The following is a 27,924-nucleotide window of genomic DNA, read 5'->3' as shown; positions in this document are numbered from 1 at the left end:
CAATTATTCGATACTATACTCTTTTAGGTGTTGAAAATGTTAATTTGTTAAGTAGCATTTAAAATATACCATGAATGGGGCGCCTAGGTGGCTCAATTGATTAAGAATCCAACTTCAGATCAGGTCATAATCTCAAGGTCCTTGAGTTTGAGCCCTGCATCAGGCTCTGTGCTGACATCTCAGAGCCTGGAGCCTGCTTCGGATTTTGTGTCTCCCTTTCTCTCTGCCCCTCCCGCTCCCCCACTCGCACTCTTTCTCTCTCTCTCTCTCAAAAATAAACATTTAAAAAGCTTTCAAATAAAATATACCATGAATATATATACAATGGAATATTACTCGGCAATCAAAAAGAATGGAATCTTGCCATTTGCAACAACGTGGATGGAATTAGAATGTCTTATGCTAAGTAAAATAAGTCAGAGAACGACAAATATATGATTTCACTCATGTGGAACTTAAGAAACAAAACAGATGAACATAGAGAAAGGGAAGGGAAAATAATATAAAAACGGAGAAGCAAACCATAAGAGACTCTGAAATATAGAGAACAAACTGAGGAGAGGTGAAGGGTACTTGAGTGCGGGGATGGGCTAAATGGGTGATGGACACTAAGGAGGGCACTTGTTGGGATGAGCACTGGGTGTTATATGTAAGTAATGAATCTCTAAATTCTACTCCTGAAACCATTACTACACTATATGTTAACAAACTTGGATTTAAATTTTTAAAAATAAAATAAACCATGATTTTTACACACTCATTTGGGATCATCTTAATATACTAAGACCACCTGCAAATGCAAAAAGCCTGAACCCCCTCTATTGCTGCAGGTAATTCCTTTTACTGGTAATTTACTCTGTACCTTGAACTTTTCCAACCCTGTCTTTCCAATCCACGTGCAGATGACACAGGCACCCAAGGATGAAGAAATTGGGGATTTACAGAAATTGCTAAGAGACCCATCTTTTGAATCCAGTAAATCTAACTGCCATTCCTGGGTCCATCCCGACGCTGCCCCAGCCTCTAAGTGTCCAAATTTGTGGCTATCTAGCATGGCTTCATACGTCAGATCCCACGGGACTGTAAACGCTCTTCCCGCCCTCTGTTGCTAAGGGGAACTGGATCATTCCCGGCCAGCTGCGCTGCGCATGCTCGGCCGCACAGCTCGGCGGGAAAGGGGCGGGGTCTACCTGACTGTTTCGCGTCAGAGTTAAGTTCCTTAGAGAAGCGTCCTGCGGCGATCCTCACTGAGGGGATTTAGTAAGCCTCCTTAAGAGGCTGTGTTGTCGGTCTTTATTCCCGCGCCTTACCAGAAAGGGGCTGAGAGTTTCGTCTGTCAGAGGGAGGAAGAAGCGTCGGGTCGGGCCGGAGTCCTAAAGATGGTTCCTTGCGTGCGGCTTCCGCCATGTGAGAGTCGGGAACTCGGGTCAGGCCCCTGGTTGTGTTTGTCCTTTTCTTTAACCTTGTCCGCAGAGTCGGGGGATCCTTGTCCAGCATTTCCAGCGTTTCTCGCCGCCCACTGCCCCTGCGTCGTAACTGCGCTTTCGGCGTTTGGTCTCTGTCCGCGGCCTCTTTTTTTAAAACATTCATCTGATCGTACCGGTGGCTCTCGATTAAGCCGTGGTGACTTTTCAAACTTAAAAAAAAAAAAAAAAAAAAGACATCATGGAAGTTCTTTTGCAAATAGACGTGTATACGGAATCTCAACTAAAAGAGATTGAATAGTTACTACAAAAGTTTGACTCGTTGAATTGGGATATAAAATCGGGATTAGATGAAGGTGCAGTCTTTATCATTTTATTTCAGTATTTTGCCTTAATGCACGGGGATTGAGAGTATTTTGGTTTGCATGGATTAGTGTGTGCAATCAGTAACTTCCAGCTTTCTTAGGATGCAATTTCAGCAAGAGTTGGATCACTAGTAACACCTGACAGTAACTTGTATTCCTCATCACAAATATATAAGACAAGAACTTAAAATTTATAACAAGAACTAAAAATAAAATATTTATAACAAAACTATATTAATTTTAGTCTTGACCGTATCAGGATTCAACAGTTTGCCGTTTTTTTTAAGATTTTATTTTTAAGTAATCTCCGTACCCAAGGTGGGGCTCAAACTCACAACCCCAAGATCAAGAGTTACATGGTCTACCGACTGAGCCAGCCAGGCACCCTTGCCATTTAACTTGTAGGTTGAAGCAAGAGCATTAGGGAAGTAGATGCCCTTGCTAGAATAATGAATTTGCTTCTGGGATTTTCTGTGAGTGAGCATATAACAGGTCACAATCCAAAAAGGATAGGTGAAAAGCTGTCCTCTTAACTCGTCACTGACAAAGCTACAAGGAATTGAGCTGTAGCTACAAGGAATTGAGCTGTATTCAGCTAGATGGCAGGAAAAACTATTTTCTGAAGGTCACTTAATCTGGCATAAATTGAGGCTTTGGAAGTCTCTAAAATACTTAACATTTGGTATATTATAGAATTAAGTATATTTCATGATTTTTAAAGTACATTTTTAAAATAATATGAATGAAATGTTTGCTGAACCCCTAAAGCTACTGATTTACAAGAGTTAAGTTCAAGGATTTTGGTGTTCAGGGACCTTTCTGATATGACCCATGTCAGCTTCTCAAATGTTATTTCCTTGCACTAGCACTACTTTTTATCTTTAACAATAACTCCGCTTCTTACAGTTCCCACGTTTGTCATTTTGCACATGCCGTCTCTATACCTGGAATATACTTTTCATCATCCTTTGTAGACACTTTAAAACCTAGCTCAAATTTTATCTTCTAGAAGATTTCTTCCCTCTTTTCTGCTTTTTACCTTGCATACACTTAAATTGTTGTAATTATACTGTGCTAGCAGTGTATTTATAATAGAGTGTTGGGACATCCTAATCGTTACTCTAATTCCAGTACCTAAATACTTCATAAATAGTGGCTCCGCATTGCCTGTAGAACTAAGCAAGGACATTTTAGTTTGGTTTGAAAAGCATTTAGCCTTCTGCCTCCAGCTTTTCTTTTTAATGTTTATTTTTGAGAGTGAGAGACACAGAATGTGAGCTGTGGAGCTGCAGATAGAGAGGGAGACACAGAATCCAAAGTAGGTTCCAGGCTCTCAGCTGCCAGCACAGAGACTGGCACAGGGCTCAAACTCACAAGCTGTGAGATCATGACCTGAACCGAAGTTGATGCTTTACCAACTGAGCCACCCAGGCGCCCCTCCAGCTTTTCTATCAAGATAGTAAAAAAGCTTACAGAACACAAGTGAATAAAACAAGTTTTTGCAGAGTGCCATGTATAAAGAAATAGCTATAATGCAAAGAAGTAAAATGTTAGAGTATAACTGCTTCTGGACTCATTCATTAGTCACTTTATTTTTCTTGTGACCACACCACTAGTAAGTCCTCCAACTTTTTTCTTTTTTGAGATTATTTTAGCTATTCTAGGTTCTGTATACGTTGCATATATGTTAGAATTATCTTGCAGGTTCCACAAAAACTGGGATTCTGATCTGTAGCTCAGTTTGGGGAAAACTGACCTAACAGTATTAAGTCAATCAACAAGCATGCTTTATTTCTCCATTTATTTATATCTTTCTTAATTTCTCTTAGCATTGTTTTGTTTTTCATTGTAGAGATCTTGACATATTTCATTAGATGTATTTGATGTTTTATTGATGCTGTAGAAAATGGTTGTTTTAAAATATTTAATTGTTATAGTGAAAAGAAATGATTTTTGAATATTGACCTTCCTAAATTTACTTAATAATTTCAGCAGTTACTTGAAGATCCTTTTGGATTTTCAATGTATAGAACATGTCATCTATAAATAATGACAATTTTACTTATTCCCTCAAGATTTCTTTCTTTCTTGTGTATTAACCTGACTGAAACCTCTAGTACAATGGTGGAGTGGTGAGAGACAAAAGTTTTAATGTTTTATTTATTTTTGAGACAGAGACAGAGCATGAGCAGGGGAGGGTCAGAGAGAGAGGGAGACACAGAATCCGAAGCAGGTTCCAGGCTCTGAGCTGTCAGCACAGAGCCCAACGCGGGGCTCGAACTCATGAGCTGCGAGATCATGACCTGAGCTGAAGTCGGATACTAAACCGACTGAGCCACCGAGAGACAAAAATTTTAAATATTGATGTTGTATTATCCTATGATCCTTCTAAGTTCACTTATTCAAGTTTTGTTTTTGTTTTTGTTTTTGAGGGAGAGAGGATATTCCTTAGGGTTTTCTATGTATACAACCATCATGCTCTTTACAAATAAAAGCAGTTTTATTTACTTCTCCCTTTCCAGTCTTTACACCAAATTTCCATGGAGTACTTCACTTAAAGAATTTTCTTTAGCATTTCTACAGTATAGGTTTGCTTGTGATAAATTCTCATTTTCATTTATTTGAAAATGTCTTTATTTCACCTTTATTTTTGAAGGATATTTTTACTGACTAGAGAATTTTATAGTATTTTTCCCCCAGCATCTTAAAAATACTCCATTGGCTTCTGGACTTCATTGTTTATTTTTTAAATTAAATTTATTTATTATTTCTGAGAGAGAAAGGAGTGTGAGCGGGGAAGGGCAGAGAGAGAAGGGGACACAGGATCGGAAGCAGGCTCCCTGCTGACAGCAGAGATCCTGATATGGGCTCAAACTCAGGAACCAAACCACGAGATCATGACCTGGGCCAAACTCAGATGCGTAACCAACTGAGGCACCCAGGCATCTTGGACTAACTTGTTTCTGACAAGAAAACAACTTTATTCTAATTTTTGTTCTCCTGTATGTTATGTCTTTATTCTTCAGCTGCTTTTAAGATTTTATTTTTAGTTTTCACCAGTGTAACTATAACATACATAGTTGTGTTTCCCTTTTGTATTTTCCTCATTTGTGTATTCATAGAGCTTCTTGAATTTGTGTGGTTTGGTATTTTTCTTTATCTGGGGGAAATTGTCCAGCCGGTAGTTCTTCAAATATTATATCTGTTGCATTGTCTGTTTTCTCTTTTTCTGGGACTCTGTTTACATCTGTAAATAGATATATTATCATACTCCACATGTTACTTACATTTTTTTGTAGTTTTACCCTTTTATGCATTAGTCTGAACTACTTTCTACTATTGATATAAAATTTATTAAATTCTTAATTTCCCTATTTTCCAATTCTCAAAATTTCCATTAACTCTTTTTTTTTTTTTTTTAATTCCAGGACTCTGCTAAACTTCTCTTTTTCTCTGTTTTCTCAAATGTGCCAAAGACCTAGCCTGATAATACCAATATTAGCCACCTGTAGGTCAGTTTTATTGTCTTTTTTCTTTTAATTGATTTTCAGTCAGTCTTATTTGGGAGTTTTTGGTTGGGGTGTACCCATACATTTTTACTGTACTGTGAACACTGTGGATGAAAAAATTTAAAGACTAACTGCACTAACTCCAGAGAGTGCTGTTTCCTGTAGGCAGGCAGACAGTTCTTACAGATTACATTAATCCTGTTGAGGCTAGTATTAGGCCTTGTTAGGGCTTATTTACTTTTGGTTTGCTTTCTTCTAGGGAGTAGTCTTTTCTCCTGGGTTTTGGTCTGTACTCCTAGCACATGGTGCTCCCCTGGAGTCTCACCTGCAAGTCCAGATCTTTACCAAGTCCCCTCTACCTTTGCTGGGCTTAAATTTCAACTTTGTTCTTAGCTCTGCAAAGCTTCTATAATCTCTTTTCAGCTCTTTAGACTCCCAGTTGCTATTTTCTGTTTCATATCTACAGAGTATTGATATGCAGTTTGGAAGTCAGCTAATACGTGGAGGAGGAGGATACTTGTATGCAAATTGGGGGGGTTATTTCTCCTTGGTTCTCACCTCTCCCTTGTGCCTCTAGAGTTCCAACTACTTTGGTGACCCAGAACTCCCAGCTCCTTAGTTCAGTATGCCTGTTTTCTGCTTGGGCTTGTTCCTCTGCCCTGGAAAGTGCCCTCAGGGGCAAAGCCTGTTAATTTTATCATTGTTTTCAGTAGGAGGGTTTATCATACTGAAGACTACTCTGTTTTGCCTAGATTTTTTTTTTTTTTTTTAAATAAGCAATTTCTACACTCAACCTGGAGCTTGAACTCAGGACTCTGGAGATCAAAAGAGTCACATGCTTTGCTGACTGAGCCAGCCAGGCACCCCTAGATTTATCAGCTATTTATTTATTTATTTATGTTTTTAATATTCATTTATTTTTAAGAGACTGAGAGAGACAGAGCGTAAGCGGGGGAGGGGCAGAGAGAGAGAGAGAGAAAGAGAGAGAGAGATACGAATCCAAAGCAGGCTTTAGGCTCCGAGCTGAGAGATCATGACCTGAGCTGAAGTCAGTTGCTCAACCGACTGAGCCACCCAGGCACCCCTATCAGCTTTATTTTTAATTCTTACCAATCTGATAAAACTTGGAGCTGAGTTGGTTTAGAAGCTGAGTAGGATTTGAATAGGCAAAAATGACTTTACAGGTAGGAGAACAGTATGAGCACAATATATTGGGGAAGAATTAAAAGATTAAGGGTAAGCAATTTGGAGAATCAAGCTTATATAAACCGTATTGTACCAATTTTCCAGGAGGAAAGTACATACATTCTCTGTGGAGGTCTGTTTGTATGTCTAGAAATAACTCCTAATAGCTTGTAATTCTTTGCAGTCTCCTGTTTTACTTTAAAAATTAATGTGAATTTTGTTTTTTGCTTCATGTTATATTCCTCTTTGGTTTAAATTAAAATGTTTTAATTGGTTATTACCAAGTAGTAGTAACCATCAGGAATATGTGCCACATTGAGCCTAGTACAATTAATGCTCTTCAACTTTTTTTTTTTAGCCCCAGTTGGGGCAGGTGAGAGACTATATTAAAAAGAGGTTTCAGGGCACCTGAGTGGCTCAGTCAGTTAAGCACCCGACTTCAGCCCAGGTCATGATCCTGCACTTCGTGGGTTCGAGCCCTGCTTCGGGCTCTGTGCTGACAGCTTGGAGCCTGTTTTCAGATTCTGTGTCTCCCTCTCTCTCTGCCCCTCTCCTGCTTGTACTCTGTCTCCCCAAAATAAATAAACATTAAAAAAAAAAAGGTTTCAATTCTTGGCTGGCTCAGTTGGAGGAACATGTGACTTGATTTAAGGGTCATGAGTTTAAGGCCCACGTTGGGTGTAGAGATTACTTAAAAATAAAAGATTTTGGGGGGGCACCTGAGAAGCTCAATCAGTTCAGCATCTGTCTCTTGGGTACAGCTTGGGTAATCTGTACACTTAACATGGGCTCAAACTCACAACCCTGAAATGAAGAGTCACATGCTCTGATTGAGCCATCCAGGCACCCCAAAAATAAAATCTTTAAAAAAAAAAAGGGTTTCTAGGACTTATTTTACATTAATGTGCATCTTGTTGGAAAAGGAAGTACTGGATTTATTATTCATATGTGTTTTTTGCTCTTTTTGTTTTTCCAACAGTTCTATACTGTTTTCCCCTGCTTCAGAAACATGTTACAGATTAATTACACTTTCAGGGTGCTTTCCATTATTTTCATATTTGTGTGATGACTGACACATTGGAAGGATTCCAAGATGCAAAAGCTCATAGGTGCTTTGTTTTTGTTTTTAATGTTTTATTTTTTATTTTTATTTTTATTTATTTATTAAATTTACAGCCAAATTAGTTAGCATATAGTGCAACAATGATTTCAGGAGTAGATTCCTTAATGCCCCTGACCCATTTAGCCCATCCCCCCCTCCCACACCCCCTGCAGTAACCCTCTGTTTGTTCTCCATATTTATGAGTCTCTTATATTTTGTCCCCCTCCCTGTTTTTATATATTTTTGTTTCCCTTCCCTTATGTTCATCTGTTTTGTCTCTTAAAGTCTCATACGAGTGAAGTCATATCATATCTGTCTTTCTCTGACTAAATTTCACTTAGCATAATACCCTCCAGTTCCATCCACATAGTTGCAAATGGCAAGGTTTCATTCTTTTTGATTGCCGAGTAATACTCCATTGTATATATATACCACATCTTCTTTATCCATTCATCCATTGATGGACATTTGGGCTCTTTCCATACTTTGGCTATTGTCGATAGTGCTGCTATAAACATTGGGGTGCATGTGTCCCTCAGAAACAGCACACCTGTATCCTGTGGATAAATGCCTAGTAGTGCAATTGCTGGGTCATAGGGTAGTTCTATTTTTAGTTTTTTGAGGAACCTCCATACTGTTTTCCAGAGTGGCTATACCAGCTTGCATTCCCATGTTTTATTTATTTTTGAGAGAGAGAGAGAGAAACAGAGTGCAAGTGGGAGGGGCAGAGAGAGAGGGAGGGAGACACAGAATCTGAAGCATGCTCCAGGTTCTGAGCTATCCAGCATAGAGCTGGATGTGGGGCCTGAACTCACCAACCACGAGATCATGACCTGAACTGAAGTCAGATGCTTAACTGACTGAACCACCCAGGTGCCCCGATAGGTGCTTTGTTTTTAATTTATTTTTAGACTTACCTATTTTCTTTCAGGTGAATGATAGTTTAATAGTTAATTTCCAGTGAGTTTTACTTTGCTGGTATGGGCTGGGCAGAGGCCATAAGAGCTTTTATTTTACTTCACAGGCCTGAAGGATTCATTTAATTCTTTGCTTTGTGATAAGGGATTTTAGTAAAAGCTACCAGAAAAGTGGGGAAAAGATCTCAGATGAGAGAAAAGAAGATACAAAGAACCAGTCTGTCCTTGAAAAAGGAGCCTCAGGACTGAGCAATCAAAAGGCACTTGTGGGGGCACCTGGGTGGCTCAGTCAGCTAAGCGTCTGACTCAATTTCAGATCAGGTCATGATCTCATGGTTTTCAGGTTAAGCCCTGTGTCATGCTCTGTGCTGACAGCATGAAGCCTGCTTGGGATTCTCTCTCTTCCTCTCTTTCTGTCCCTCTCCTGCTCATGCTCTGTCTCTCTCTCTTTCAAAATAAATAAACATTTTTTAAAAGGCACTTTTAGTTCTTCAAAAGCTGTAAAATGGATTTTTTTTTTCAAGTTTATTTTGAGAGACAGTGCAGGCTTGAGCCAGGGAGGGCTAGAGAGAGGGGGAGAGAAAGAATCCCAAGCAGACTCCGCGTTGTCAGCTTGGAACCCAATGTGAGGCTTGAACTCACAAACTGTGAGATCGCGACCTGAGCTGAAATGAAGAGTCCGACACTTAACCGACTGAGTCACCCAGATGCCCCTGGAATTATTTTTTAAGCCTGAATGCGCAACAGTCTTTTATATTGTGATTTTGGATTTTAGCTATCTTATCTAGTTACCAAAAAGAAATCCATTCATGGGGGTGGAGGAAGGCAGGCATGAAATGTAATGGAAAAATAGATTCAAAACATATTTAAAAGGTGGGGCACCTGGGTGGCTCAGCGGTTAAGCATCTGACTCTTGATCTTGAGTCAGGTCATGATCTCATGGGTTATGAGATAAGCCCTGCAGCAGGCTCTTTGCTGACCTTGTGGAACTTGCTTGGGATTCTCTCCCTCCCATCTGTCTCTGCCCCTCCCCACACTCATGCTCTCTGTCTCTCTCTCAAAATAAATAAACTTAAAGAGAAGAAGACCAGCAAAGAGATAGGAGAAATAGGTCTTGGAGTCATAGGATTCAAGGAAAGGGAGAATTTCAAGGATGAATGAAGGGAGTAGTCAGAGAGAGGGCAATAGCTTTAAAAGTTGGATCCTTCTATACTGACAGCTCAGAGCCTGGAACCTGCTTTGGATTCTTTGTCTCCCTCTTTCTCTGCCCCTCCTGTGCTCATGCTCTATGTCTCTCACTCTCAAAAATAGACATTAAAAAAAATTTAAAAGTTGGATCCTTGAATGTATTTGAATGTTTATATGTGAAGAACCAATAAGGAGGGGAAGTAGAGTTGAAGATACAGATAATAACTGGCTCTATAGGAAGGCAGTGTTGGGGGAGAGGTAGTGAGTACAGGTATTTGGATTAACCTTGGATAGAAGACTTTACATTTCCTAAGACTATTTATTTATTTTAAATTTTTTAACGTTTATTTATTTTTGAGACAGAGAGAGACAGAGCATGAGTGGGGGAGGGTCAGAGAGAGAGGGAGATACAGAATCAAGCTCCAGGCTCTGAGCAGTCAGCACAGAGCCTGACGCGGGGCTCAAACTCACGGACTGTGAGATCGTGACCTGAGCTGAAGTCGTTCGCTTAAACGACTGAGCCACCCAGGCGCCCCTCCTAAGACTATTTAATAAGTTAAAAGTAAACTTGTGAGTTTGGTGGTTTATGCTATAGTCAGGCCTGGGGGAATAGAAGTGGAGAGGACTAGTCCCAGAAGAAAGCATAGATATGTCTACCAGAGAATTATACAGCAAAGCTATATTGGGGAATAGTGAATGAATGAAGGGAAGAAAGCCAGTGTTGGTACTGTGAAGGAACCTTGAGTCCAAGCTGTCTAAAGACCTTTTGTGTTTCCAGAAACCTACCATATTTAAAAGGACTAATTTTAAAATCAGGCTCTCCATTAATTCATATTTTATGTTAGGAACCTGGATACTATTCCCCAAGAAGAAATTCATTAGTTTGGAACTAGTGGATTCCTTTGCATCAGATACTAAGATGAAAGAATCACCGATAGATAGCGAATGTGACAAAGCAGTGGCACCACAACTGGGGCAGCTGGATGAAATTAAGACAGAACCTGACAATGCACAGGTAAGTATTCTACTTTATTTTCTTTTTTCTAGAACAGCGTTTAAGTGTACATTCCAGTTATGCAGATGCTGGTTTATGGGTTTAAAATCTTTTTTTTTTGTTTTTTTAAAAATAATTTTCTTTTTATTTTTTTTAATGTTTATTTTTGAGAGAGACAGAGACAGAATGCAAGTGGGTTATGGGCAGAGAGAGAGGGAGACACAGAATCCAAAGCAAGCTCCAGGCTTTGAGCTCAGTACAGAGACCGACATGGGGCTCAAACTCATGAGCTGTGAGATCATGACCTGAGCTAAAGTCGGACGCTCAACCGACTGAGCCACCCAGGCGTCCCTAAGGGTTTAAAATCTTAAATCTTGGGGCACCTGGGTGACTCAGCCAGTTAAGCTTCCAACTCTTGATTTTGGCTCAGGTTATGATCTCACTGTGAGTTTGAGCCCCACATGTTGGGATTCTCTCTCACCCTTGTTCTCTGCCCCTCTCCTCACTCTCATACATACATGTACGTGTTCTCTCTCTCTCAAAGTAAATAAACTTAGAAAAGAGAATCTTAAATCTTTATCTTCCCTAAAGTAGTTGGTCAAATCATATAAAGTATATTGTGTCAAGTGCCATCACAACTATATGCAAGAATATGATTTGAGAGAAGAATAGATGTTTGGAATTGGGTTTTTGGATTGATACAAGGATTGCCTAGGATATTATGGGCCTAGCTAAGGGTAACACATTTTTTTCATTTTTATTAACTAGAAACCATACGAGTAACTAATTGTATGTTTTTATGCTACTGACTCAATTGAAGTAGTAGAATTAGTACATTTTCAATCCTTAGAATTTTGTATTTTTTTTGTAATTATCTTACCCAAATTAGTTTCATGTTTATTCTTAAACTTTTTTAGATATATCCTAAAAAACCTATAAGTGACAAACTGATTCAAGCTGTGAGTATTCTGTACTAGGGCCAAATTTTCCTTAGAATGTTTATATATGAACCAGCTGAAATTTCTAATGAAATAAAAAGTAAATTCAGTTTTAATTTCTTTCTTTTTTTATTAAAACTTTTTTTTTTTTACATTTGTTTATTTTTGAGAGACAGAGACAGAGCACAATTGGGGGAGGAGCAGAGAGGGAGGGAGACACAGAATCCGAAGCAGGCTCCAGGCTCTGAGCCATCAGCACAGAGCCTGATGCGGGGCTTGAACTTATGAACCATGAGATCATGACTTGAGCTGAAGTCGGATGCTCAACCGACTGAACCACCCAGGTGGCCCCAGTTTTAATTTATTTCTAATATTCAGTTTAGAAATAGCCTAAAGTAAGTCAGTATCAAGTAAGGATATGACTCTCATTGACTTGGTGTCACTGGGGAATGTTGTCCATCTAGGAAGTATCTGTTGCTTCCTCAGTCTATGGACATTCAAACACATAAATCACATTTAGATAGCTTGTCTGCTGCTCTGAAACATCCTCCTCTGTAAGACTCATTTAGGCCAGTCCAACAACTTTTGTGTTGATGGTCTTTATGAAGACAGTTAGCTATTAATGACTGGAACAAGGATGGAAAATAGATGTCATTACTGAGTGTGTCTCCTCTGTTTGTAGTAGCTCCTGAAGGGCTGTGTGAACAAAAACTATTGAAGTCACATCTAGTTATGATTACACATAATGTGATTTATTGGTGTTGTCAGTCAAAGATCACCAAAAGGAGAGTGTTCACCTATGTACTATGGTTCAGTTTAATTATACAATTCACTGAACAGACTTAAACATAATTTATCATTTTCTATTGAATAACTGCTGGTTTTATACACAGTGTATTCATTATTTTCATCTCTTTTTTAGGAGTATTGTCAAGCCCAGCAGCCCAAAACTCAGGAGAATGAACTGAAAATAAATACTACATTTTCAGACAGTGGTAATAGAATCACTTTATTCTAAATGTAATAGCCAATTTATTCTGCTTTTTTAGAATATGTTTGAATAGTGTGCATTGTTTGTTTTGGGTTTCACGTCCAGGAGAAATAACCTCTAAATGAAAATGAAAGAATGCCTACTTAATTTTATGTAAATACTAATTTTCTTCCTTCCTGTTTTGTGTTTATAGCTCCACAGTTGACTACAAGCATTCAGCTTTCTCTGACATCATCTGGCATGAATAAAATGCTTCCTTCAGTTTCAACCACAGCTATTCAGGTTTCCTGTTCTGGTTGTAAAAAAATTCTTCAGAAGGGGCAAACTGCTTATCAGAGGAAGGGGTCTACTCAGCTCTTCTGCTCCACGTTTTGTATCACCGAATACATTTCATCTGCCAGTTCACCAGCTCTTCCCAAGAAAACTTGTTCAAACTGCTCAAAGTATATAATTCTAAATTATGCCCACTTTTACTTCCCCTACATAGAGCTCGATCAGTCTTGGTTGTAATTACCTACATTTTCATTTTTTCTGAAGTAGTATCACCTTGATTTAGTGAAAAGAAGCTGCTTCTGCTTTCACTTCCTTTATTAGATTCTTCAGAAATAGTTTTTTTATTGAGAGATTTGCACAAATTAAAACATAGGGAGTTCTAGTTCTCTTCAACTTTAAATAGTGTGACTTCTGAAATTTACTTTTCTTTCTAGTCGAAATTCTCTATAAGTGGGATTATTACATGCCCATTCTATTTTATCATTTAACTGTATAGGATGCACTAACACATTAATCATATAACAGTTTATTTGGATCTTCCAAGGTATAAAATTATATAACGTTTCTCTTGTAATGAAGTTATTTGATTCTTTTGCAAAATCGAATAGTCACAGGTAAACATAAATGGATAGATATCTTTTCAAGATTTCTGTGAGCTACTGTCGGGGTCTTTATTGCTAACTTTTTTTTTTTAATTTTTACATATGTAAGGCAATTTAGATGCAGAGAAAGGAAGTAGTACTAATTTCATAATGAATTAGTGGAAAATGTCCAGAACTTTGAACTCTACCCTGATATGTAGATCAGTGTGCTTTGAGACTCCTATCATAATATTCTGGTTTGTTAACGCTCATGAAATGCTATTGCTAAATTTTAGATGTTTTTGTTTCAGAATGAAGAAAACACATAGGTCACCAGTTTTGCTTGTAAATACAATAAATTCCTTTCAGATGTCTTATTTTGGAATCAGATTGCCATAATTTGAATCTTGCTTTCTCCATTTATGGTTATATTTTGTATCTTATAGCAGCTGTATTAGTATCATCTGAGAACTTGTTAAATAAAACCACAGAATCTCAGGTCTCACCCAGACCCACTGAATCAGAAGTGCTTTTGTCCCCAGATGATACGTATATAATGCTAAAGTTTGAAAAGCACTGAGAACTTCTTAGTATTCCCATCTGTTTAATTCAATGTACATAAGAATTATGAGCGTTAAATAATAGATTTAAGTGATAGAACAATAGTGGCATGTAATAAGAACTCAGTAAATGTTAATTATTACTATTACTACTCTCTTAACAAACTTACAAATCCTTTTTATTGGTTGCTGGCGCTTTGGTGTTACCCTTTGCTGCAAGTCTTAGACCCTGAAACTGACCTTTCTCTTGTGCTTTTTCAACCCTTCAATACTGTGTCTTTTTTCTTTTTTGCTAAGGGCTGTAAGGCACTTTTCTTCAGTCTGCTTTCTTTCTCTGCAGAAACATAAAACTGGAAGGGACCTTAGAGATCATCCAGTCCAAACATTTTCTTTTGGTTTTGAGGAAACTGAGGCCCTCAGAAGTTAAGGTATCATGTTACTATTTTGGCCCATTATACATCTTCAGCACATCTCCCAGGTAGATTGAAAAGGCTGAAACAGGAAAGATATAGTAAGTTCTCTAAGGCAAAGAAATCCAGTATAAGCAAAAACAAGAAACAAGTTTTACTTTCTTTGGAATACAGAATTTTTTTTGATGCAAAATACTATTGTATACGTTGGTGGAAAGGTGGTAGTGCTTAGGCTAGGAGAGTCCATCCATTTTTCAGAGTAACCTGTGCTTGTTTTGAAATTGTTTTTCCTTCACATTTATTAGCATCTTGCATTAATACGTAGTTCTCAAGTTTTAGCTAATTATCAGTCCTTGTTGAAGTTTCTTTTATAGCAGTGATTTAAAATCTGTTTTGAGTTATTGCAATCTTTATTCTGTTTTATGAACCAAATGAAAGTTAGCTTTGAAAATGACATTTTAAATTATGTTAGAGAAGACTTCTTTTGAAGAACTCTTGTTTCTGTACCTTAGTATCCCAGGTGGAACCAACCAGAGATCCTGAAAGCAACCAATAGAGTTCAGAATATCCCTGTGCACTAATGCTGTAACACTTATATATATAGGAAAGTTGTTCAGTTGATGCTTAAGAGTTAGTTTAAGCTAATTGTAGGCACTTTTAAGAAAATTCATTTTTTTATTTTTTCTTTATAAGGCCTTAGTAGATTAGAAACCAGCAATCTAGTATGCTGGTAGCAGTAAAAACCAGTAAGCGTTTTCAGACTTCATGCTTCTGCCGATGCAGTTTCTTCTGCCTCCCTTTCTATCTGGCTAATTTCTGTCTTAAAGGTCTGCCTCCAATATCTTTACCTTTTGTCTATTCGCACACCATTCCGTCCTCTCTTCCTAACTCCCAACCACTCGGAGTAGTTGTTCCATGGTCTGTGTTTCAGTAGTGTTCATAATTCCCATAATATTAATCATAGCATTAATATTTTAAAAAATTGATATTGCCCCGGTTAGACCGTGAACCTCTTGAGATTAGGAACCAGATCATACTCCTGTTTATATTCCCAGTGCCTAAACACTAGCTGGCACACAGTGAAACCTAGAAAAATTTTTGTCAAATGAAATACAAGGATAGCACAACTCAGATACTGCATTTAGAACTGTATCTTAAACCAGTAAAATGACTGATTGGGGTTCATGAAATGAACCTGTTATTTTTGGTACCATTTGTTTAAGAGGCAGAAAGATCATAATACACTAAAAATTTGTAAATGTTGAAGTGTTAAAATAGTGCTGATTTCAGGAGTATTTCATCTGGATAATTATTACACTGAATGATTGATATTCTGAACGTTCTAAGTAGCCAGATATCTTGGCAGTCCTCAAACATTCTGGTCCCTGGACCCCTGTATACTCTTAAAAATTATTGAAGAGACAGAGAGCTTTAGTTCATAGGTTATATCTACTAATATATACTGTGTTAGAAATTAAAATGGAGAAATTTTTAAGCTCATTATTTAAAAACAGTCATTTAAAAATAATAACTCAGTGCATGTTGACATAAATAATATTTTTTAAAATTCATTTTAGAGAGAGAGGGGCAGAGAGAATCTCAAGCAGGGTCCATGCTGAGCATAGAGCCTGACGGGCTCAGTCCCACAACCTGGGATCATGACCTGAGCCAAAATCAACAATCAGACACCCAATTGACTGAGCCCCCCCGATGCCCCTACATAAATAAGATTTTTTAATGAAAACTAGCCATATATGTTTTTTAATTTGATGAGAAGAAATGTTAAGAAAAATTTAGTAAGCATGATTTTATTTTGCAAACCACTTTAATGTCTGGCTGAGTTTTCATATCTGCCTTTGTATTCAGTTCATTGGAAAATGTTTTAGCTGAAGTGTGAAAAAAAACTGATCCTACAAATATGTAATTGGAAAAGGGAAGAGTGTTTTAATAGCCTTTTAGATTTTGTGGTGCTCTTCTGTGGCACTCCACCCAAGTATTGTTAAAGGTTATTTGGAATGTAGAATCTGAAACCATATCAAAATTTTTTTGTACTGTTTGGTTAAAATTCATTGGTCTTGTTAGGTTACAATCATTGGTCTGTCTGTACTTTGAATGTTTTTTTTACCCATAAATGAATGATTTTTGTTACCTGGTATAATAATTTGGGAAATAATGGTTCACTGAGTTATGCAGATCTTCTAAATGTTAACATATTTCTTTATGCAATATTTCAAAAATCACATTTGCTAAAAAAAAAAAAAAAAAATCACCACCCCCAAAAATAATCCTCATCATCACTACTAATCTCATCAGGAAAGTTTAACTATTGGGAAGCAATCAAATTGGAGGTGGCAGATTTTCCAATTTCTAATTTTTTTTTTTTTTCAGCTTATTTATTTATTTTGAGAGGGAGACAGCACGAGTGGGGGAGGGGCAGAGAGACTCCCAAGCAGGCTCCACACTGTCACCATACAGTCTGATATGGGGCTCAAACTCACGAAACTGTTGAGATCATGACCTGAGCTGAAACCAAGAGTCCGATACTTAACTGACTTGCTTAGTCAATGGCTTAACCGTACCACCCAGGCACCCCCAAAATTCTAATTTTTCTTTTTTTCAATTTTTTTTTTTTAATTTATCTTGAGAGACAGAGCGTGAAAGGGGGAAAGGCAGGGAGAGAGGGAGACACCGAATCTGAAGCAGGCTCCAGGCTCTGAGTTGTCAGCACAGAGCCCGACACAGGGCTCAAACTCACAAACCATGAGATCATGACCTGAGCTGAAGTCGGACGCTTAACTGAGCCATCCAGGCACCTCTGAAAATTCTAATTTTCAATGAAAGCTCAAATTTTATCATTGGCAATGAATACTGCCAGTTTATCTTGAAGTTACAGTCTTACTTTATTCATTTTTGAGAAAATATTTACCAGATACTCACTTCTGGATAATAGTTTGTTCTTTCAAGTGAAAATATGTTCCACAAAAAAAGTAGCTACCTTAGGTTGTAACTGTTAACATTCCCACATGAGATATTCTTTGAGGCGGCCATCATACTTTAGTGTGCAGGGGAAGTACTTTATGCCTGTGTCCCATTTCATCACAGAATACTGAAAAGAGGTTGTCAAGGGTGAAGTTCAATAAATTGATTTTTACAGTGAATGTATGGCAGTGAATAACAAATACTAGGACATTTTGGTGCAAGTGCCTTAATTTGCCTAAGGCTCTGGCAAACGTTTTATCCAGCCTTTTTTTTCCCTCCCAGCTTATTAAGGTGAAATTCACATAACAAAAAGCCATTGCAGTAATGTTTAGTATACTCAGGGTGTCTAATTCCAAAATATTTCTGTTCTCCAAAGTAAAATGTTCTGTCTCTACCAGTCTGTCTTCTTGCTGGGGATTTATCTTTTCTGGATATTTCATATTAATGGAATCATACAACATATGACCCTTTGTGTCTGGCTTTTAGCATAAGGTTTTCAAGGTTTATCCATGTTATAACATGTATATCAGTACTTCGTTCTTTTTTTACAGCTGAATAATATTCAACTGTATGGATATATCACAATTTGTTCATCCATTCATTCATTGGTGAACATTTGGGCTGTTTCCAATCTTTTAGCTTTTTTTTTTTTTTTTTTTTACATAAACTCCAGGCCCAACGTGGGGCTTGAACCCACAGTCCAGAGATCGCATGCTCTACTGATGGAGCCAGCTTGGCACCATCTTTTACCTATTTGAAATAGTGCTGTTAGAAACATGCATGTGTCTATCCTTTTTTGAGTACTCCTTCACTTCTTTGGGGTGCATATCTAGGAGTGGAATTGCAGTGGCCCATTGTTGATTTTACACCATCACTTGAAATGTTAACACAAGAAAGACAAATAACATTTTAATATGAAAATAGTTTTGATTTGTGAACCCCTTGAAAGTCTCTGGAGGATCTCTGGAATTTTGTAGACTGTACTTTGATATATTTTGTAGATTCCAAATTTGCTGAGGAATGAATATGTGATTTCTCATCATCATTTTGTTATGACTAGCACTAACTAATACAGACTAGGTAGTCCTCAAAACTACGCTCTCAGATGTGCTTTGTAGTCCCTACTTTGGGGGCACCTGGGTGGCTCAGTTAAGCATCTAACTTGGGCTCAGGTCATGATCTCATGGTTCGTGAGTTCAAGCCCCGCTTCCGGCTCTGCGCTGACAGCTCAGAGCCTGGAGCCTGCTTCAGATTCTGTCTCTCCCTCTCTCTGCCCCTCTGCAGCTCATGCTCTCTCTCTCTCAAAAAAAATACTACAAAAAAATTTATAGTCCCTACTTTATAGATGAGGGAATTAACATTTGAGAGTATAAATGACTTATCCATCACTACTGAATGTAAGTCCTAGAACTAAATACCAAAGGTTTTCTTATTTCAAGGCTATTACTGCTGCTGCACACTCCTCAAGTAGGTGAAACGGGAGAGGGTTACTTGAGAGTGTGCTTTAACTTATAAAAGTGTTTAATAGTGCCCTTGTTTTTATTTTCAGAGACATTTTAAATCTAAAGGATGTGATCAGCATCCAGCTGGATGACTCTAGCAAAAATTTTTGCAGCCAGTCTTGTCTTTCATCATATGAAGAAAAAAGAAAAGCATTTGTTGCCATATGTACTAATAACATTTTAACCAAGTGCAGCATGTGTCAGAAGACTACTGTTGTAAGTTGTAATTTTTTTTTAAACTTTAAGGATTCTGATTATTTTGCTTAAATATTAGCATTTTTAGTGAATTCTTTTAAATCCTAGATTCAGTATGAAGTAAAATATCAGAATGTGAAACACTGTCTTTGTAGTAATGCCTGTTCTTCACTCTCACTTGAACAGCCTCCTGTGATCTGTTGTGAGAACTGTAGGGCTTACGATCACACTGTCTAGTCTGTTGCATATACTTCCAATGAAAGGCCAGTCCCATTACTTTATTAGTTCAAAGGGTATGACAGCATATAAGCAGGTAAAAATAAAGACCTGTTGCATAAGGACCACTGCACTGGAATTTGCATGGGACTAAATGAAAAATCCAAGATTGAGTTCCTTCCATTAGTTTGCTTGTGAGTGGTTCCACTTCAGGAAAATGTGGGGATTAGATTTTAGTACCATTGGGAATAGTTTCAGTTGGCAACACATTGAAGGAGATGAAATGAAAGACTTCTGAAGACTTCTGACAGTTGCTCTTACATAGCAATTCATGATAAATGCTGTATGGAGATTTTCCTAAAATATCTCAGGATGATCATCTGCCTTGAAAAAAAGCCACGCAGATAGAAGCTTGTTTATAAACTGAGATTAGAGATAGCAGAAATAACAATAGCCTACTGGTCAGTAAGACTCAACCACAAAGGTGTTTTTAATTCTGTTTTCTTAAACCCTAAGCAAGGTTAAAGTGAATCAAGAATGTCACAGGCTTATCTGAATCTGTGAGAAATAATCTTCTATTTCTGGTGGGAGAACCTTTGGTGGTTGGTTCTGAGAGCAGAGAAGCTGGTTCTACTTTGGTGGACTAAATGAGATTAACACAATTAGTGGTTTGAGCCCCTTTCATGAGGTGGGACTGTTGTCTTGCTTGTTCAGATGATGCTTTGAGACCCAACTCCCTATCTCTGTAAATTCTTCCTTAAAAATAAGCAATTGAAGATGGGATTCTCAGCAAGTCTGAACAATTCAAACAGGTCATTTATGAGCCACCTTTTATCTATGACAGAATGTCCACACCATGAGAGTATCTTGCCTTTGGACCAGAAATGGGAGAATGGAAGGCATGGGAGCCTTCTGAAGGCAAGAAATGCCATTCCATCTTTTCATTCTTTATCAGTCACACTCAATAAATAGGCTTTGTCCTGTTTTTAAGAGCCTGTTTTGAGTACCTAGTTATTCAGCCTATGTGATGGGGTAGGGCTGGTTTGGGTAAAGGAGTTTAAAAAGCACCATTTAACACTACACCCTGCATATCAGATATTATTGTAATAGTGATAATGGAGAAAATCCATATTGTTAGTTAAGTGTAATCCAGAATTAGACAAGCAAAAATAATATAAAGACGGGGACAAAACATAAGAGACTCTTAAATACAGAGAACAAACTAAGGGTTGCTGGGGGGGTTCTGGGTGGGGGGATGGGCTTAATGGGTAAGGGGGCATTAAAGAAGACACTTGTTGGGATGAGTGCTAGGTGTTACACATACGGGGTGAATCACTGGAGTCTACTCATGAAATCATTATTGCACTATATGCTAACTAACTTGGATGTAAATTAAAAAAAAAAAAGATTTAGAAAATTGTTCAAATCTATGAATCTAAAAATGGGGTGACTTTTTTTTAAGTGGATTGTTTGATATAAATATACTTTGACCACATTGTTTTCCCCCCACATCTTAATAGAGTAAATTAATTATTACTTTTCCCATATGAATAATTAACTAACTACAGATGATACATAGTACTATTATTACTTGATGTTAAATATTGATGAATTGTTAGGGGTGTCTCAGTATAAAAAGTCATACTAATAAAGGGTAAAAGAATTTTCAAAGTTAGACTCTGTTTTTTGTTTCATTATTCCTTTGCCAATATCCTGTTCTTTCACAGAAGAAAACCTATATATTTTCAATTGTCTTTGCACTTTATGTCCCCCAAAGCAGTTCTTTTTCACCATTGCCTAGTCCGGGAATGAGGATTCCTCTTTCAGTAGAAACAATAGATGGTGAACCTCAGTTTATATCCTTTACCTTTGTACACTTACTGAATGCACTATATTCTATACATCTTACTGCTTATGTGCTGCCTTCTTATAATATGCTTGCAATTTTTACCATGAAGTTAGCCTAGAAAAACAGTAATTCTCACAGCATGTTATAACTTAATTAAGCACCCTTTTCTGGCTCCTCCTTAGCACGAATAAAAGGCTTCCCTGAGTTTATATCCAAAGTGGAATTGAGGAAAGAGATATAATTTTAAGGCTTTTATTTATTTATCCAGTTGGCTTTGATTGCCTGGATTGAGAAACATTTTCTGTGACCTCCTTCATTGCTTGCGTATATATTACTGCTGCAACTAATATATATCTGAGACATAACACAAATAGTTATATTTTGGATTGATCTATTTCCCTCATTTTAGTCATTGTAATCCGTAGTGCCTTTTTTTCCTGGCTTTTAGGAAAGTGTAAAACAGGGCTTCATCATCATTACTTATTATATTTCAGCTAATAGCAGTAATGGTGGATATGTTTTGCTTGTTAACAATATATATCATATACCGGGAATATGAATATTACTTTAATCTCTAAACAGAAACCAGCCAAAACACTTACATCTGTTCTTTGCAAATCATTGAAGCCCTCAGATGAAATGATTGAGACCACCAATGACTTGGGGAAGACAGACCTTTTCTGTTCTATTAATTGTTTCTCTGCTTACAATAAAGCTAAGATGGAATCTTCTACAGGTAATGTTTATTTAGCAGTTATCAGAGGATTAGAAACTATTGAAGAATATTACTGCTTTCCTTTAATTTATAACCTTGATTTATCTCAAGGTTAAGTTTTTGACTTAAAAATCAAAACAATGCAAAACTTGTTGCAAAAAAAAGTTTCCAGTAGTTTTATGTAAAAGAAAGTCTACTTCACCACCAGAGACTTAATATTTATTTATGAAAATCGTTGTATTAGAATATAGAATTTTGTACTCAACCCTGCTTTGTAAAAACAAGGCTAGTAGTTAGTTACATTTTTTACAGGAAGTAGAGCTAGTTGGAAATAGTTTGAAGTTCACTAGTAGAAAAGCACAAATAACCCAGAGCCAACTTTGTATTCCATCAGAGAGCCTCCTATAGAACCATTGGTGCTATTTACATAGATAATAAAGTGAATGATTCTCCTGGGGCTTGTACATTATGTAAACTGGCTTATGATGGAAATCTCTGCACTGTTAGCTTAGAAACCAGTCTAGCTCCATTCATGTTGAGGGTTAAGAATCTTGGAAGTGTTAGAAATGATACCCATTAGGAGATTCTATAGGAATCTCTTTTCTCTTCTTTGTGGGTAATTTCATGTAAAGATTTGCTTGAAATTTCAAGCAAATGGTGTATAAAGAACTAAGAAATTGTATGCAAAGATAAAATATACAAAATAATAGAAAATGTAATTTATCAGTTTAAGGTTATTAATGTGTTATCCTAAAGAGCCTACCTATTCCTTAGCCTTACTTCATATCCAGCAATACCTAAAGCTATTAGATATTTCCATTGTTTGTTGAAATAACTTGTTATTAAATAATGCTTTCTGATTGATTCTGCCTGGTTTTTGAGAAATCTTCTTATTTTTATCAGTAAATGTTTCCATGGTACATGATGCTTCAACGGGGCTCTTTTCTCCAAAGAAAGATACAACTCCAATTATAAGCAATATAGTGTCACTGGCAGATACTCATGTCTCCCTACCCATCATGAACTCTGATGTCTCACAAGGTAAAATTGATAATAAAGATATTTGACATATACACTGTTTTCCCATCCTTGATAAATCTATTTTAAGTTTGTTGTTGTTTTAAGTTTTTTTAATGTTTGTTTATTTTTTTTTTTAATTTTTTTTTTTTTTCAACGTTTATTTTATTTTTGGGACAGAGAGAGACAGAGCATGAACGGGGGAGGGACAGAGAGAGAGGGAGACACAGAATCGGAAACAGGCTCCAGGCTCCGAGCCATCAGCCCAGAGCCTGACGCGGGGCTCGAACTCACGGACCGTGAGATCGTGACCTGGCTGAAGTCGGACGCTTAACCGACTGCGCCACCCAGGCGCCCCAAATGTTTGTTTATTTTTGAGAGAGAGAGAGAGAGACAGAGTGAGAGCACGAGCAGGGGAGGGACAGAGAAAGATGGAGACACAGAATCCAAAGCAGGCTCCAGGCTCTGAGCTGTCAGCACAGAGCCCAATGCAGGGTTCAAATCCACGAGCCGTGAGATCATTACCTGAGCCAAAGTTAGACGCTTAACCAACTGAGCCATCCAGGCGCCCCTATTCTAAGTTTGTTTTTGTTGTCTGATACGAAATAAGCAATTGTGGTTTATGATGCTATTTTGTAGATTATAGTATAAGATCTTGAATTGATGATACTCTATTTTATTTTAGCAGATACAGTTTCTTCAGTAACAGCAAATGTCATTGTAGATGTAAGTTTTGTTCCTAATATTTTTTGATGCTGTATTTTCTTTGTTAAGTATATTTGTGTGTATATACACACAATTCATATATATACATATATATGACCACATTCATTCCTGTTTTCATCCTAGAACTCAAAAAAGTTGAGCAATAAACATCTTTTGGTATTCATATTCAATTTCCCAAGTCTCAGGTCTGACTTGAAATTATTAAGAATATTTAAACATAAGTATTATTAGTCATAGTTTTTCCTTTGGGTTCTTTATTACCTTTTTCAATACTATAGTCCTATGAGCAATAAAAATTATTTTTATTACAATTACATACCAAAAGATTATTTGAACATTTTTTTTTTTAATTTTGAGGGAGAGAGAGAGCATGCGTAAGCAAGCAGGGGAGGGGCAGACTGTGAGGGAGAAGGAATCCCAAGCAGGCTCTACGCTGAAGAGGGGCTCAACAGGGGGCTCCATCTCACGAACCATGAGATCATGACCTCAGCCAAAATCAAGAGTCAGACACTTAACCAACTGAGCCATCCAGGCACCCCAAGATTCTTTGAACATTTAATGTTGAATCTAGATCGCAACTTTACGTTATAAATAATTGTTAATGTTTCCCCCTAGTGGAGCTCATGTTGCAACGTACCTATTCATTTTCTTGTGTTATTAGAATAGATATGTTTGATATTTTAATCATTTGATAACTGTTCAAACAAATGTTTTTGTTTTTTTCTCCCAAACATTTCTAAGAGTTTACCCAGTGAATCAAGTACTGGTGTTGCTAATAATAGTGTTGAACAGTCAAGCCTTTCACCATCTTCATCAATATCCAGTCAGAATGCAGTTGGCTCCAGTGTAGAAGTACAGAAAGATCAAGTGTCAAACCAAGATGCTACATACAATATGAAATCTGTGAAAATAAGTGATGGACTATGTCATCCAAAATTTACTTCCAAAGTACTAAAAGTTAAAGATAAATCACGAAGTGTTAAGAAATCTTGGTGTTCAAATTTCCAGCATTTGAAAAGCAGTATTAAAAAGGATGTGACATTCTGTTACTCATGCCAGTTGTTCTGCCAAAAAAATTTTAGTTGTGGAGGAGAATCATTAGCAGCCCAAGGAATTTCTAATTGGAAAAAGACTCTGGAAAAATTCAGAAAGCATGAAAAAAGTGAAATGCATTTGAAGTCATTGCAGTTTTGGAGGGAATCCCAGTTTTGTGATGAAGCTGTCAATGATAATTTATCTATCCATTCAAAACAGATGGAAGGAAATAAAAAGTACCTAAAGCTTATAATTGAAAATATTTTATTTCTTGGGAAGCAGAGTTTATCATTAAGGGGAAATGATCAGTCGATTTCAACTGTGAATAAAGGCAATTTTTTAGAATTGTTAGAAATCAGAGCAAAAGATAAAGGAGAGGAAGTATTCCGACTTCTGAATTCACAAGTTGACTTCTATAATAGTACACAAATTCAAAATGATATTATTGAAATAATAAAGACTGAAATACTGCAAGATATTGTGAATGAAATCAATGTCTCCCCAGCTTTTTCAATAATATGTGATGAGACAACTGATAGTGCCACTAAAGAACAGCTTTCCATTTGTGTAAGATACCCACAAAAAATGTCAAAGGCTGTCTTAATAAAAGAAAGATTCTTGGGTTTCATAGATGTTGAAGAGATGACTGGGACTGACTTACATAGAACTATCAAAACTTACCTGCAGCAAATTGGAGTTGATTTGAGTAAAATATGCGGCCAGGCCTATGATAGTACCATGAATTTGAGGGGAAAATTTAATAAAGTTGCAGCAGAATTCAAGAAAGAAGAGCCAAGAGCTTTGTACATACATTGTTATGCCCATTTTTTGGATTTAGCAGTAATTAGGTTTTGTAAAGAAGTAAAAGAACTCCGAATTACTCTAAATACTCTCAGCTCTTTGTTCAACACTATTCATATGTCTGGGGAAATGTCTGCACATTTTCAAAATATTTGTAAACTAAGTCAAAACAAAACATGCAAGAAACATACATCACAATCATGTTGGACAGCCCATGATCGTATGTTACTATCAGTGATCGAGGGTCTTCCAGAGATTATTGAAACACTGGAATTTGTAGCAAGCCATTCTTCAAATACAAGTTTGGCTGATGAATTGAGTGATTTGTTAACATTGGTTTCCAAATTTGAATTTATCTTTTGTTTGAAATTTCTTTATCGAGTGTTAAGTGTTACAGGAATTCTTTCCAAAGAGCTTCAGAGTGAAACCATAGATATTTTTTCATTGTCTTCAAAAATAGAAGCAATTTTGGAATGTTTATCATCTGAAAGAAATGACGTCTATTTCAAAACTATCTGGGATGGAACAGAGGAAATATGTCAAAAAATAACCAGTAAAAGTTTTGAAGTTGAAAGACCTTCTTTTCAGAAAAGAAGAAAAATTCAGAAAACAATAGATCTTGGCAATTCAGATAGTACTTTTTTTCCTACCTCAACAGAAGAACAATATAAAATTAATATTTATTACCAAGGATTGGACACTATATTAAATAATTTAAAATTATGTTTTTCAGAGTTTGATTATTGCAAAATGAAGCAAATTTCAGAACTATTATTTAAATGGAATGAACCGTTAAATGAAGCAACAGCCAAACATGTCCAAGAATTTTATAAACTTGACGCAGACATCATCCCAGAACTTAGATTTTATCGGCAATATGCAAAGCTTAACTTTGTCATAGATTATGATTGTATCAACTTCATCAATCTTGGCTATTTGTTTATCCAGCATGGTCTTCACAATAATATTCCTTGCATATCAAAGCTGTTATATATTGCTTTGTCTTGGCCAGTTACTTCAAGTGCCGAAAACTCATTTTCTACACTGCCTCGTCTTAAAACATATTTATGTCATACCATGGGACAAGAGAAGCTTAGTGGCCTAGCCCTAATGGCTATTGAGCAGGAATTGGTAAATAAACTGATGGAACCTGAAAGACTCAGTGGGATTGTGGAAAAGTTTATCCATCCAATGAAAGAGATGTAACACTTGCTAATTTGAGTTTTACCTAAAAGAATTTTGTATTTCTGCTGGAATGTTTGTTTTTATTTCAAAATTTTATCTCCTAAGAAAAATTTTTTTTCACCAGAACATGTAACATTCACTTGATTCAGAATTCAAAAACCAGAATGGTGTACAGTGAAAAGTCTCCTTCCCTTTTTTTAGTACCCATTTCTCCCTGTAGTGTTGTCTGTTTCTCAGATATCTTTCTGGAGATATTTTTCATAGATCATACTCTGCAGTGCACACTGTTCTTCAACTTGTCTTTTCCACTTAACATATTTTTGAGATTGTCCCATATCAGTACTTAAAGGGTTTCTTGATTTTTTTTCATAACTGCATAAATTTTCGTTGTATGGATGTACCATAATTATTTTAATAGTCCCTAGTGACAAACATTTTAATTCTTCACAATATTTTGCCATTATACGTAATGCTGCATTTAATAACGTTACACATAGGTCATATTGCACGAGTGAGTTAACTCGAAGATAAAATTTTAAATTGGAATTACTAGGTCAGAAAATTTATACATTTTTATTCTTGATAGATAACTGGCAAATTGATTTCTATAAGAATTATGCCATGCATGATGCCACATCACCAACCATGTGTGAGATTGCCTATTTCCTTCAATCTGTATAAACATTGTTCCCAAACATTTTGGTTCTTGCCAGTCTGTTATTAATCCCAGTGGAATTTTGCATTTTCACTTAAGAAGAAGGTTGGGTATCTACTTGACCCATTTATATTTCCTTTTCCTGTGAACTGTCCTGTTTAAATATGGCTGTGGTTTTGGTTGACACAAATAGCTAACTGATACAATATAAATTCTTAATGTACTTTATGAAAATACTGCTATTTCTTAAATAATCAGAAAGGATTCTTTTTCTCATTATACTTTATAAAACTTCAGGGGCTAAAGGAAAATGTGTCCCTCAAAGAGTTGTAAGAATTTAGTGGTAGATGTATCTGGTCCTAGAATTTTATTTGTTTTAGGAATATTTCTCTGCCACTTTCCCCTTGCTGTTTCTCATCAATTCTTATTTGTAATTTTTCTAGAAAGAGCATCCATTTTATTTAGGCTTTTTTAAAAATGTATTTACTCAGAGGTATAGAAAGTATTTTAAATTTTTCTATAAACTATACTTACTTTCCTCATTGATCTTCTATATCCTTTTTTGATTAGGCCAAAGTGATTTATTTACTTGTTTTTCACACATATTCTTAG

The 27,924-nt window shown here is 36.7% G+C and overlaps 1 protein-coding gene across 1 annotated transcript; it reads left to right on the top strand.

The window, feature by feature from the left end:
- Positions 1 to 1,171: 1,171 nt before the first annotated feature.
- On the top strand, positions 1,172 to 27,354 carry ZMYM1 (zinc finger MYM-type containing 1). The gene is given in 11 exon segments (XM_019429845.2): positions 1,172 to 1,407; positions 10,536 to 10,705; positions 12,545 to 12,617; positions 12,807 to 13,056; positions 18,966 to 19,134; positions 19,222 to 19,343; positions 19,345 to 19,426; positions 21,761 to 21,914; positions 22,797 to 22,934; positions 23,599 to 23,636; positions 24,378 to 27,354. Coding segments are annotated over 10 exon segments (3,423 nt in total). The 5' UTR covers positions 1,172 to 1,407; positions 10,536 to 10,609; the 3' UTR covers positions 26,679 to 27,354.
- The last annotated feature ends 570 nt before the right edge of the window (positions 27,355 to 27,924 follow it).

Source organism: Panthera pardus, unplaced genomic scaffold (assembly GCF_024362965.1).
Source record: "Panthera pardus isolate Hobbes unplaced genomic scaffold, ASM2436296v1 HiC_scaffold_11, whole genome shotgun sequence".
Lineage (NCBI taxonomy): Eukaryota > Metazoa > Chordata > Mammalia > Carnivora > Felidae > Panthera > Panthera pardus.
This window is presented reverse-complemented; position numbering and strand designations above follow the sequence as displayed.